This window comes from Lepidochelys olivacea (assembly GCF_965140295.1).
Source record: "Lepidochelys olivacea isolate rLepOli2 genome assembly, chromosome: 11".
Taxonomy (NCBI): domain Eukaryota; kingdom Metazoa; phylum Chordata; order Testudines; family Cheloniidae; genus Lepidochelys; species Lepidochelys olivacea.
In genome coordinates this window covers 73,177,100-73,191,427 of record NC_140421.1, presented here as the reverse complement: position 1 = coordinate 73,191,427, position 14,328 = coordinate 73,177,100, and the positions used below count along the sequence as shown (strand labels likewise).

The window sequence follows — 14,328 nt, the reverse complement described above, 5'->3', positions numbered from 1 at the left end:
AGTCTAGAAAGGTTGAGAGCCACTGTCCTATGTAAAGGCTACAGCCAGCCTTTGCTTCCATTGACAGTATTTGAACAGCCATTGGCATTCCAGGCCTCCTTAGCCTTGCTGTGTCTGTTTTGTTCCCGTTGTGCTACTCTTTAAAAGAAGAACATCCTGCTTCTGGTCTCTGCCCTGTCACACTCTTCACAGCCCCAAGGAGCTGTGTACTCTGTTAGCCTCTGGCTGCTCATAATTCAGATATTTTTTTTTAATTAATCCTTGTGTGGGGAACCCTCCCTGGGCACAGGGACCATGCAAAGCCCTAATTTAAATGGTTAAATGCTGCTTAGGCTTCCTGGGACCTTCTGCACGGGGGTGAATTCCAGCCAGTTTCCTGAAATCTTGCTCCTTCTTAGTCTGTTGGGATCCATTCCACTCTTTACAAAGCTTCCCACTTTAACGGTACTGCCCCAGGTAACACAGTTAGCTGAGGAGGCCTAGCTAGGCCTCTCTTTGAAGGGGTTCAGAGGGCAGGAGGGGACTCAGGGTTGGGGCACGGGAGGGGGTTTGGGGTGCAGGCTCCAGGTGGCACTTACCTCAGGTGGCTCCTGGAAGTGGCAGCTTGTCCCCCCTCTGGATCCTAGGCAGAGGCGCGGCGAGGCGGCTCTGTGCACTGCCCTGTCTACAGGCACTGCCCCTGCAGCTCCCATTGGTCACGGTTCCCGGGCAATGGGAGCTGTGGAGCCAGCACTTGGGGCGAGGGCAGCACGCGGAACCCCCTGGCCACCCCTGCTATTAGGAGCCAGAGGGGGTCATGCCGCTGCTTCCGGGAGCTGCGCGGAGTCAGGCAGGGAGCCTGCCTTAGCCCTGCTGTGCCACCGACCGGACTTTTAACAGCCTGGTCAGCAGTGCTGACTGGAAACGCCAGGGTCCCTTTTTGACTGGGTGTTCCGGTCAAAAACCGGACGCCTGGTAACCCTGCTCTCTGCTCTGGTGCACGGGTGGGGTAGTACAGGGCAGGGCGCGGAGGAAAGCCATTCTTCACCCACCAGGGAGGGAGGGAGCAATGCTGCTATCTCCTGTGTGCCCAGATCCAGGGTCTGGGTGATCCTGTCCGGGGGCTCTTACTGACCGCCTGCCCCACGGATGAGGCGATGTCTCCATTGCAGAACTGTAAATAAGCTGGGAATGGAGTGTTGCTAGAAGCCTTTTCCCCTAGCAGCTGGATTGTTGAGGGCCAGGCTGCTGACCTCTCTGTAATCGTGGTGCTCTGCTCTTCTACCCCAGAGGGAAGGTCGTGCTGGGCTATACGGAGGCAGAGCTGCGGGTGCGTGGTACCGGGTACCAGTTCATCCACGCCGCTGATATGCTGTACTGTGCTGAGAATCACGTCCGAAGTAAGACTGTTAAAAATCTGCAGGTTTGGATAGTTAATCTGAATGCAGTGTGAGTGACAGTCCAGAGACACAGCTGGAGGTGTCTTTGGAGGGAGATGGTAGAAAAGTGTGGAGCCTTCTAGGGCTCTGACAATGTTATCGAAAAGATCTGCTGTAGGCATTATTTGGGGGACGTTGTCTGGCCTATGTTATACTGGGGGGGAGTCAGAGTAGATGATGGCAATGGTCCCTGGGCATGCTGACCTAGAACAAGCTGGCCAGGGTCAGCTGTCCAGCCAACAAGCCTCTGTCTGTGCTGTGTTGTGCATTATACAAAAGTCTGGCTCTGGTGTGCTGGAGGGACTCTGTCTAACTTAGCCAGAACTCCTGTCAGGGGCTCCACAGCAGCACATGCTCTGCCACCTGCAGATGCTGCCCCCTCCACCTGGCCCTTTCAGGGATCGCCCTGGCAGCACCACAGCAAGTAACCCTCTTAGCCCTGTCCATCCCTCCTGCATCCCTGTGCAAGGCTGTGGGCACCCTGGCTGGCTAACCAGTCCTAAGGGCTTCAGGAGAACAGAAATTAGGTAGATTCCCCTTTAAATTCCATTCCTGGCACCAGCTGCTGTAGTCACATGGGAGCAATCTCCACGGGAGCACCACCTGCAAAGCCCTGTTACTCGGGCTTGGTACAGGCTGCCCAGAACATCCCCCAGAAAGAACTGGTGGGAGATAACATCCAGGAGTGCAGGCCATGTCTCCGCCTTCCCTTCTTGTAGAGGTTTTCAGTAAACCCTCCCTTTCAAACAGACTGCAAGGGGGGATGCACTGGGGCTACTGCGGTGCTGCACAGTGCCACCAAGGCTCTGGCGAACACGACTGCTGGGTTACTCTTTGACTCATGGGGCAGGAGCCGAGGGGAGCGGTGCCTGGATCCTTCCTTGTCCCCTTGTGAATCCACACAGGGCTGGGCCCAGTGTGGCCCAGGAACTTCTCCATTGCACACGATGGGTTAGGGGTTTCTACAGATAATTCTCTGCCCATCAGCAGGACCTGACCCTGTGAGGTGCTCAGAAGGGCATTGAGGGTGCTTGGCACCTGCTCAGCCCTTTGTAGGGTAAGAGCTGGCATGAGGAGCTCCAGCGTATGCTGGTGCTCAGGGTTCACCCTCCCACATGGAGTGGAGAGCATCTCTATTTCCCCAGCACAGTGGTGCTGGAACCCTAGGTCACAGCCAAATGTCCCACGTCGGGAAGGCAAGCAATACAACCTGGCTTTCGTAAAGGCATGAGCAATGCCCAATTAATTACTGAATGAAGCATTTCTGAAGGGATGGTGTTGGTGTTAAGGATTGTGAATCTGTTGGACAGATCATGGCTTTGCCTCCTGTTTGTCTGATTAGGAGCCTATGGGGCGATCCACAAACTGAATCGCAGCGATGTTGGACACAATTGCTGCTTCAGGTTCCTGACCCTAAAGCCAGCTTGGTTCAGTTATTTCACCCAGCATCACTAAGTGACTTGAGCCCCTTTCAGTGGTCCTTTCTTGGTGCAACATGTCATACTCACGCTACAGGTGATGGATCTGACCCAAAACACATTGCATGTAACAGAAAGGGAGCCAAGTAAAAAACCCCACACACAGTTTAGCCATAGAAAAAAAGGGGATTCTGTAAAAGCAGCCATATAGAGTTAATTGTTGTTTAAATGGCCTCATTAAACAAGACACAGTTAGTGTGACCCTTATCTGCCCCTGCTGTCAGGTCCCAGCCCCGCTCACATGGGCATTCTAATTTGGGTTGGGGGGAGGGGTAAAATTACCTCTGGGTCTTGTCTGACGTAACCTCTGAAATGGCTATCTTTTTTCTAACATGGCTTTTATAAAGAGCATGGGCCAGATGTTCAGCTGGTGTAAATCAGAAATGCCCATTTACTCCAGCAGAGGATCGGCCCTACTCCTTTATAGGGATAACTGTTCTGCCCCCCTCCCTTCCTAGATAACTTAACACCACAGTGTCGGCAAATAAACGAACACATATGCAAATATTACTAGCATACGTGTCATGAATGAGAAAAATGAAGAATTGTCCTTGAGTGGCATTTGACCAGATTGGATGGGCACAGCTGGGACAGTCTGTATCGAAGGGCTCATGTGCTCCAGGGCGCTTTGTTCTTGCAGAAATCGCAGTACCTTGTGACACCAAGGCTCTGCATCCCTGGATCCATCTCTGCAGATCGGGTGTCGCTCACTGCATTGTCTTGGCATCTCTTTTCCAGTGATGAAAACGGGCGAGAGCGGCCTGACTGTGTTCCGTCTCCTGACAAAAGAAAATCGCTGGAAGTGGGTCCAGGCCAATGCTAGACTCGTCTACAAGAATGGCAAACCCGATTACATCATTGCCACGCAAAGGCCGCTTGTGTAAGTGCCGGGGTACGGGCCTGGAGTGGGTCTAGCCTCTGGAACCCAGGAGAGGTTGTCAGTCTCTTAGTTTCATTTAGTAAGGAAGCTCTGACAGAGTAGGGTAGGTCACTTGCTTCATCTTTCTAGTACGCTGTCTTGCTTGTTGCTTCTCTCAGAAGGAGCAGCATGGATCCCAACTGGGCACTGACTATAATGAAAACAATGTAATAATAATGCCTTGCTCTTATCTGCAAAAAGAAAAGGAGTACTTGTGGCACCTTGGAGACTAACCAATTTATTTGAGCATAAGCTTTCGTGAGCTACAGCTCACTTCATCGGATGCATACTGTGGAAAGTACAGAAGACATTTTATACACACAGTATGTATCCGATGAAGTGAGCTGTAGCTCACGAAAGCTTATGCTCAAATAAATTGGTTAGTCTCCAAGGTGCCACAAGTACTCCTTTTCTTTTTGCAAATACAAACTAACATGGCTGTTACTCTGAAACTTGCTCTTATCTAGCACTCTTCATCAGTAGATCTCAAAGTGCTTTACAAAAGGCACTATCATTATCTCCACTTTACAGATAGGGAAACTGAGGCATAGAGCAGTGAGGTGACTTGCCCAATGTCACCCAGCAGAACCAGGAATAGAAACCAACTCTCCTAAATTCCAGTCCCGAGCTTGAGCCACTAGGCCATGAAATATACGAATTCTTTGAAACTCTCCCATTGCTTGGGATGGCATCCAGGGACAAAAACCACTGTATTATTCTAAAGAACGAGAAAATATTCTGGGTTTGATTCTGATTTCACACCACCTTACATTGGTATACTGGCTAGAGTGGGGAACTTGTGGTTTACTGCCGTGTTGGAACAGAATCAGGCCGTTGTAAGCCTGGGCTCTGAAATTCAACAGTCCCCTCTGGCCTTCGCTAGGGCTACCTCATCCCTTCTCTGGCCGCTTACTTATGGCAAGAGATGATCGCATACCCCTGCATCTTTCTCAACCCTCACACACTGGAATGAGGAACATCACACTTTTTTATTGAACACATGGTTTTTGTTTTAAAAAAAAAAATACTCTCATGCAAATAGCCAGAAACTTCTTATATGGACATACAACATGATCCTGTGTACTACAAGCATACTGCAGATGCTAAGGTGGGAATTATGAAAGCTTGTGTCTTTTAGAGGCTAGTCTTCAGTGATAGCTGTTCTACCTTTTAACCGGGAATGTCACAGGTTTTGCTAGAGCAAAATGTTAAAGACACTTAAAATAATGCAATAAAACAATAAATAATCTTGGGGTTAACCCGTCCTTTAGGATTACGCTCTGAACTGTGGAGTTAGCTGACCCGACCCGGGGGAGGGGCGTTGCAACTCCAGCTTTCAGGAACCAAGTTTGCAGCTGTGACGGTGTTCGCTCACAGTGCCTCCTGCTGACTGTCCCAGGGATTAGCTCTGCTAGCCAGTGCACCCTCTTCTGGCGGCGTCACACCACCATCACTTTGCTCTAGGACCCACGTCATTCCCATGGCGTCCTCTTCACGCCACCACCCTCCAGCCATCTCATGCTCTATTCTCCCCCTTTCCGGAGGAATTGCAGTCTGCTGTCTGGCCACTTCCCTCAGTGGCAACTGAAACCAGTTGTCTGGCCACTTCCTCTGTGGCAGGTGGGGGGACCCTGGCCCTCTCACTACTCCAGGTCCCAGCTCAGGGACCCTGTAGATGGCCACCACTTGCTGCGTCCCCTCTGACTCCTCCATTCATTTCCCTGGGCCACTTCCCTGCAGCCCCCAGCACCCTCTTCAACCTTGCCTCAGGGCCCCAGCCTGTGAATCCTGCAGCCAACCAGGCACCATCTTTAGCTCCACCCTGCTCTGTCCAGGATACTAGTTCCCTTCTGCCTGGTCAGGAGCCTGATCTTCTGTCATCAAGCTCCAGTCAGCTTCTGAACTTGCTCTGCCCTGCAGCTCTTCTCATATGGGCCTGCCCAACCCTGATTGGCTGCTCCTCGCAACCCCTTTCCTATTGGCTGCTTTTCATGCAGCCATCTGATTAACCCCTAACAGTCCAGTGTGGGACAGTCACCCCATCACAGCAGCTCGCAGAAAAGGGGCATGGGTGGCTCCATGCAGGGAACTGCATGGGGCTTTACCCCTTGCTGCAGGGAAGAGCTCAGACAGGGGAATCACCTCCCCAGTGGAGCAAATTTGCCTGCGTGCTACCTCCTTGCAGCTGTAGATGGTTTCCCCAAAGCTGTGCTGGGAATGCGCTTCCCCCTGGGTGAGCCTGCAGTGCGAGCCCCTGGAAAAGCCTGGCCAGCCCAGCTCCAGGACAGGCAGCTCCAGGCCCAGCTGCTTGGGAAAGTAGGTGACTTGGGAGCAGCTCAGAGGTGTGATGCAATTACTTCACTGCCCCTTCCTTGGCCCAGGGGCAACACGGACACCTGGAGGAGTGTAAGACATGGTGTTGTCAAGCACCAAGCCATGCAGCTCACAACCAGGAAAACTTGCCAAGCAGCTGAACTGATACTTTGTGATGGTGGCATGGGGCTGTGGGAGAGCCTTAAAAATTGGGGCCAGATGCAGGATGTTCCACACAATGTGGCACACTTGAGCCGCATTATGCAACAGGCCAGTTATTAAGACAAGCCAACGATACTCTCTGCGGCTGATCCTGGAAACCTTTTCTCCTGCAAATAGTCCTGACACTTGTGTGTGGTCTCCAACTTCTATGGAATTTCTCCCGTGCATGGGAACTACCTGCAGGAGTGAGGACGTCTCCCTTCACCCCCTATCTCCCCTTCAGCAGTCATGAAAACACCACAAACACAACTTCAGAGGGTTTTCCCTCAGACTTTGCTTTGATCATGGGCTGCATTTTAGGGAGGTATATGCTTGAACCCACATCAATGAACTCCCTGGCAAAAGTCCCATTGACTTCAATAGCACAAGATTGTGGCAGATACCCGGATATCACTTATATCATCAGCTGGGCATATGTGAGCTTGCTGTTGATGCACAATCCCTAGCCTAGAACATCCCTCTACCATATGGGAATATCCCTCAGCGAGACCTTACCTGCACGCAAAACAGCTGATAAATGCTATTGGGGTTTTTTTCAAGTCTTGGTTAGTGTCATTCTTCATTCTGTCCGGAGTTTCTGTTTCTGTTTTGTCCAGGATGCAATATGAACCCGGTGCAGCTACTTGACTTTGTACATGCACCAGAGAACCCTACACAACTCCCCTGTTTTAAGAACCCTATGTTAGTTCTGCATCAGATTCCAAAATTAAAATCAAGGTTTTCCAGGAGCATAGGAATGGCCTGACTGGGTCAGACCAATGGTCCATCTAGTCCAGTATTCTGTCTCCAACAGTGGCCAGCACCAGCTGCTTCAGAAGAAGAAACTTTGGAGGAGGCAGTGATGGAGAACTTTGGCAGGCTGGATTTTGTTACTCCTTGCAACATAATTATCAGCAATGGGGTGCTGGTGTGTGTTTAATGGAAAGTTGATTTTGAACTACATTCCTTTCTCTTGGCAGTGTTAAAATCCAGTTTTGTACGAGTGCAGCCTTCTGAAAGGATTGTATGTGAGGAAGACTTCAGACTATTTAATATCTCCTTTACCTTCTGTGCACTGAGGTCACTTGCCTCAGTTCCCCTCCCTCACCCCACATAGAAGGTGCAAGCTTCCAAAAAAGATCTTTGATACCAGTGTTGATTATGTGAGCACTAGGGGGAATCAGCAAGGCGATATTAACCTCTGTGGTGAGTCATTCTAGGTTTCCTTGTGGGTATGTGTCCATAACCAATCTTGTCTTTGTTCTGTGCAGAGATGAAGAAGGAGGGGAGCACCTTCAGAAGCGTTCTATGCATCTTCCTTTTACCTTTACTACAGGAGAGGCACTATTATATCAAACGCCCTACCCACTTCCTGGCTTCCCTGACCCTTTCAACAGCAAAGGGGAAAACAACAGATCCAAAAAGAATTCTCACGGTAAAGGGGGAAGGTCCCAGAAGGACAATGTAGACCCAAACTCTCTTCTGGGAGCCATGATGAGGCAAGATGAGGCTGTTCATGTCTCCCATCCAGCTTCTACTCCCAAACATTCCTTCAGCAGCAATCTCTTCAGCCACCTGGGAGAATCTGGTTTATTTGGGACTGGAGGAGACAACTGGAATGCAGTTGCTAATCCATTGTCCTTTGGGGAAAATAGTCCCAAGCAGGAGCTGGCTGACTTGAGGCAAGGGGACCCACTGTTGACCACGCTGGATTCTCTCTCGATTAGCAGTGATGAAAACTGTTCAAATAATGAGCTGTTTAATGCTTTGGAGGGTCTGGGGCTGAATGCTGAGGATCTGGAGCTCTTGCTGTTGGATGAAAGGATGGTGAGGGTAGAAACGGACCTAGATTATATTCCTTCTCTGAACGATCTATTAACAAACAATGAAATCCTCTCCTATATTCATGGTTCACTTGTAAACAAATGTGAGGATGAGCCCACTGGGGAGCAGCAGGCCTGTTCCTTGTCAGACCCAGGCCAGAATCCAAGCAAAGATGCAGTGGTGTATCCATCTCAGATGCCAGAGAAAGGATCCCAGTGCTCACACCAGTCCCTGCCACAAAACCAGCAATCGCTGATCTTGCATCTCCCTCAGCAAATGCAGCAGCACATTGTGACCCAAAACCAGCAGAGCAGTCAGCCATGGGAGCAGCTGTTGCCCTCAGTTCTCAGTCAGCCAACGCCCCTGCTGATGAAGCAGGCTGATGAGGATAAGCAGCAGTCTAGCAGTCTACAGTGGAGGCCGCCAGCAGGAACAGCTGAGCTCGGGCTGTCTCAGTTTGTACAGTCACCTCTTGGTAATCAGCAGCAGAGTCCACAATGGGTCAGACCTCATGGATCAAACCATCTCCATCAATCCATAGAAATCCCTTACAAACATCAGCAACATGGGCAGCAGCTGGAGAGCAGCCTACACTCAGTGCAGGGAGCACATCAACCATTCCTGCAGCAAAGCCAGCCCTGCATCCAACAAAACCAGATCCAGGCGCGCACAGAGCCACAGCTGAAACAAAAACCCAACCAGCACTGGTTAGTGAACGGCCTGTGCAGCCATGCCTCCTCCAACCAACCAACCCTAGGGAGTAACACGTGGCAGGGCTATAGCTACAGGCCTGAAAGTCAGCCACCCAGGGGCCTCCCAGCACAGACCAATATCTATGGTGTCAAGCAGGAGCTGAGCTCCCAGCTCCGCCCATCTCAGATGCCAAACACGGGAGTGTCCACCATTCATTTTTACCTGAACAGGCTGTCCAACATGGAGATAGGAGATAGAGAAGCATCCCAAGAAGAGATGACTCTGTGTTCGGGTTTTCTCCCCCCTTCCTCATATCAGGTCATTTCTCCAAAGCAGCTGACCCCTGTTCCTTCAGTGTCCCAGTACCTGTGTCCAAATTCAGCCTTGGAACACTTTGTGAATATCCATGGAGAACGGGATGCCTCCATGCACTCCTACAGCACACACACATCATTGTCACACCAGGGTAATATCCGTAAGGTGAGCAGCTCTTTTACATTGAGCTAAAGATTCCCTGAATCTGTTACGTGTTTCAGGGAGTGCCTCATCTAGTGCCGATTTTATTAATTCGGGGACTAACTCTCCTCCCATTTACACCATTGTAAATCAGGAGCAACTCCCCTGGAGTCCATTGACTTACACCAACGTCAAGCAGACATCAGAGGAGGACCTGCCCCATTGGCCAACCCTTCTGAAAAGTGACTAATGGGGTGAGGTGCCTCACGTTTCGGATGTCCCACCGGAGGTACCTGAAAGGGGCCCACTGTTCAGAGGGTGGGAGTTCAGCAGTGTCTAACAGTTGGGCCCCTTTAAGGAGTCTCAAGATGGGCACCTGAAATCACTAGCCCTTTTTGAAACTCTAGGCTTCTCCTTTAGTCTGCCAATACACACACATTAAGTTAGCCTGCCAGAGTGTCCTAGTGAATTGTGGTGAAAAATAGGCCTTTGTTAACCCTTTCTCCTATGATGAATTAAAGAACAAAAGAATGGAGAACATGCTGCATGGATTCCTGTCCTTAACAGGTGAACACCCCTGGCTCAAACTTCCTTAGGGATCATGGCACACAGTGTGTGACAAAATCCTCACCTCTGTATTTATGGACAGAAATGCCGAAAGAGTGACTGTTGCAATATGCCCATTGTTATTGCTCTTGCAAAACAAAGGTGAAGGATTGATTTTTGCAGCAAAGATGTCAAAGTGCCTTTAGAACAAAGCCTTCTATAGGCCAGTTATCTGACAGTGCTACTCACATGTAATATCTGAGCGCTTCACGCTCTTACGTGTAAGTCATCTCATGTGCCCCCTTAAGGCAAGGCAACGCTGTTATCCCTGTTTTACAAACTGAAGCACAGAGAGACTAAAATGGCTTCCGCAGGGTCACACCGCAAGCCTTGGGAGAGCAGCGAGTAAAGCCGGGTCTCCCATGTCCCAGGCAAGCCCCCTGCCCACCTTCCTCTCCTGTAGTCAGCCTGTGCCGCAGCTCTTCGGCTGCAACTGAGTGGGGCACAAGACAGTTTGGAGAGGGGGATGCTGTGCAGAAGTGTCCTTCGCACTGTATGTAGCCTCACCCCCACCCCCGTGAGGCTGTTATCCTCCTTGTACAGATCAGGGTGCAACCAGAAATGTCCTAAAGAGGGGTATGTCTTTACCGAACCCCCCCCCCTCCTTCTGGAGCGGGCCCGGCACAGGAGGAGATGGGGGAGGCAGCGGGAGGAGATGGCAGCCTGGGGTTCTGGAAAGCAGTGCAGAGGTGGCTCGGGTTAGAGGGGGGCTCAGCCCCCACCCAATCTATCTCTGCCTCTGGGGCACAAACCTGAGCACCAGGCACAGTGCTTAAAGTGCCAAGGATCATGGCGGGGAGGGGTCGCAGCCCCAGAAACCACTTTGCATCCCTGGTTCAATCTTACAGCCTTTTAGTAGAGCTGCTGTGCTGCTTCCTCATCAACCCAGGCTCCACTCTGCCTCTTGCCACCCAGCTCCACTCACTGCCTCCCCATTGGTGAGCCATTTGGGAGCTGAGAGCCAATCAGGTTCTAAACAGCTCTCTCCCCTGCCCCAGCAGTGGGCAAGGGTAGGGCACAACTCTGCCAATGGAGAAGCAGTAACTAGAGCTGGGTGGTGTGGGGCAGAGCCCCTCCCCTACATGAGTGGTGGAGAGGTGGTTAGGCCAGCAAATGGCATTTCGACCCGTCCTGGGCTGTGGCTCCATCTTATGCTTCTTTCCTATGTTCAAGGACTGGCCCTTGGTGAGAGAGAAGCCAAGACAGGCCAGGACTGGGGCCAAGAATGGATTCTCCTTGTTGCACCCCAGTGAGGCACAGGGACAGGAAATGACTTACCCCAGGTCACACAAGAAGTCTGTGGCAGACCAAGGAATTCCTAGATTCATTGATTCCTAGATTCCAAGGCCGGAAGGGACCATTGTGACCATCTCATCTGATCTTCTAGATAGCCCAGGGCAGAGAACTGCCCCAAAATAATCTCTAGAGCAGATCTTTTAGAAATTGAATCTGTCTCTCCCGGGTCCCAGATGACACTTTCCCCACTGGCCCATCCTTCCTATCAGTAAAGCTTACATCTTTACCTTCAGTGTTTAAAACATTAAATCCTCCAGAACCCCTAACGTTTTCTCTCTGTCCTCCCTCAGCCCGAAAATGATTGTGTTTTGACCAACGCTAATGTGGGATACCCCAGAGACTGCCTCCTGCCCATCAGAAACCCTGCTTCCTCAGATGAGCTGCATTCCTGCACAGAACTGCTTCCAAATCATTCTAATCCCTCCAGCAGTGGCTTTTATCTTTAAGAGTGGGCGATTAGATTGGCCAAACCAGGATTATTCAGACCATATGGAGAAATGGTTGTGTTTTAAGTTATGGAAAACAAGCAGCTATTTTTTTTCTGGCTATTTTTGTCTCGTCTTTCCTTTTATTGTTTTTATCAACCTCACATGATAGTGATTTTGACAGACAGGGCTTGGCCCTGAGTGAGAAGGAACTTCACGTGGTAGAGTTTAATTTTCACAAAGATATTACTGATCTGAGCATTAATGTTCCATCTACAAATGTGTAGTAGGGAAACAACTTTTAATTCTTCACAACCCCTCTGTAATGCATTTATAAAAATAGCCGGGGCTTGAGCTATGTACACAAAGTCTCATATGTCCGATTATCTTGGAATGGCTGAGAGTTTTTTGTGTTCTTTGCTTCATCAGTAGAGAGTTTCCAAATGTCAGGGCCCTATCTGTTTTCCTTTCATGTTTCCCTGGTAGGGGTATCGATTGCAGAAAGGCAGAGCCATCCAGCTACAAAGGAAAATCAGCTTGGAAATATCTTGATCTAGCCTCATATCTTTCTTCTGTAGCAGTCTTTTAAATTGAATACAGAACTACATTTTAACATCAACAAAGACTACCCTGTTGAAGATGTGACATTGACATAAATCTTGCACTTTGATGAAAAGAGTTCTCTATTGCTCTACACTCATTTTTAGTTCTACTGTTACTTAAGATTGTTGGGTTGGGGGAAGGGGGGAGTTTAAACACATTTTACCGGTCTCTACAATTTAGGACATTTTTGTTTCTGTCGTTGAGCTCAGAGGTTCAACAGTGTAGATATTGTTTTGGTGAAGCCGCACCACTGTAAAAAAGGCAAGATGTAGAATTTCACTAACTGTGCACAGATTGTAATTAATCTCTTCCTGCTGGGTTTGCCAAAGCTTTTTGATTTGTTACAGTTTGCTTTTCCAAAAAAAAACACATTTCCCTAATGACATGGTTGACCATGAAACCAATTGCATTCATCAGCAAGTTACCGCCGTGAATGAATACATGAGCTGCTGCTTTTCCAAACATCGCTCTAAAGTCACATTCCACTAAGTCTGCAAACAACTGACCTATATTCTCATATTACATGGGTCCTTTCACAGTCAGGCTTCAACATCCATAAGAGACATTGTCATTAACTGATTCCACAGATTAGAGCGTTAGGTATTGTAGTAAATATCACTGATTGTCATTTTGTTGTCTTCTGTATAATATGCCCAAATTGGTTGGTTTTGATTCTCAGAGTACCTAGCATGTATTCTGTCTGAAAGTTGATCTAAACCACCAAGATTATTCAAAGCCACAGGAGCTCATGTGTAGGTACTTAACTATAAAAAATTAGGAGCAGACTGGCATATAAACCATATGTTGTATCTGTGCCTAAAAAGATTGCAAATAAAGTAGAGGACTTGACTAGTTCAGAGGAAGAGTCAGATTACTGTACAGAGAAGTTTGCAATATGATAAAGAAAATAAGTATAATGATACTTAATTTTAAATGCTTAACATAGTGATATTTTCCCACAAAAGAAGTACAACCCATACATATGTATATAATGTGAGCCCACAGATATATTTTTATGCTACTCCAGCAGAGAAAAACATATCTTCCCAAGGTATTCAAGTAACATCCTTTGGAATGAGAAAAATAAGAGTGTTCAAAGGATCAGAAATTCTTCTTCGAGTGCTTGTTCACGTTCATTCCACATTAGGTGTGTGCGTGCCGCGTGCATGAGTGTTGGAAACTTTTTCCCTTAGCGGCTCCCAGCGGGGCTCCCCGAGTGGCACCACTGTGCCGTGCATATATACCCCTGCCGGCCCGACCCCCTCCAGTTCCTTCTTACTATCCATGGCTGCGTTGGAACAACCTCTCTCTCTCTCTCTCTCTCTCTCTCTCTCTCGTAGAAGAGCAGTCCCTTAGCCTTCAGAGTAACTGTTATCAGTTAGTTAACATACCTTTATTGTGGACACTTAAGTGATCAGGTACTTGGAGGCTTCCAGCACCCGCCGCAGGCCCACGGCTTCAAAGCTTGCGCCACACGCCGCAAACCTATGCCAGTTAGTGACCCCCACGACTTGTGTCTACGTTGCCTGGGGGATGGACATCAAACTGAATGGTGTAGGCATTTAAGCCAAGAAGGAAAGAAAGAGACTTCAGTTTAAAGCAGCTGTTGATGGAGGCTGCATTGCAGCCACTGGGCCCAGAGCGCCCAACACCAGCTCAGGCTTCCTTGGTGTGTAGTGCCCTGCAACCGTTGGGAGACCCAGCACCTGCTCAGCACTGTAAACTGTCAGCCCCAGAGCGCCAGACTAGGCCTTAGCACCGCTCAGCCTGCCCCGTGCGGCCCCCGGCGCAGCCGAAAGGAAGGCACGGTCGTTCCCCTCACAGGAGGCTGGTGCCTCCCAAGGCCCCGAGCGCTGATAAGAGCAGGAAGGTCGCAGTACCGGCGCCAACACCAGCGGTCCCGGCAGCGCAAGCCCCCCCGAGCCCAGACCTAAGTGAGCTCAGTGCGGACAATGGGCTCAAGGGCATAACAGATCAGTCCTCCAGGCCGGGCACCTTTGAGGCTGCAAAGGACCGCATCAGGCTGTCGGCGGCGAGCCCCTTCCCGTATGGGGAGAACCCTCCAGCACCTATGCCTCGGGTGCCGTCGAGGGGTA

General features: G+C 49.7%; 1 protein-coding gene across 2 annotated transcripts in view; it reads left to right on the top strand.

The window, feature by feature from the left end:
- Positions 1–13,421, top strand: part of LOC311528032 (aryl hydrocarbon receptor-like) — a 131,014-nt gene extending 117,593 nt beyond the window's left edge. For both annotated transcript variants that reach the window (XM_084642629.1, XM_084642630.1), the window contains 4 exons: positions 1,270–1,379; positions 3,635–3,776; positions 7,601–9,326; positions 11,495–13,421. In XM_084642629.1, the coding sequence (XP_084498755.1) occupies positions 1,270–1,379; positions 3,635–3,776; positions 7,601–9,326; positions 11,495–11,650 (2,134 nt within the window). In that variant the 3' untranslated portion in view covers positions 11,651–13,421. The remainder of the gene's footprint in view (positions 1–1,269; positions 1,380–3,634; positions 3,777–7,600; positions 9,327–11,494) is intronic.
- The last annotated feature ends 907 nt before the right edge of the window (positions 13,422–14,328 follow it).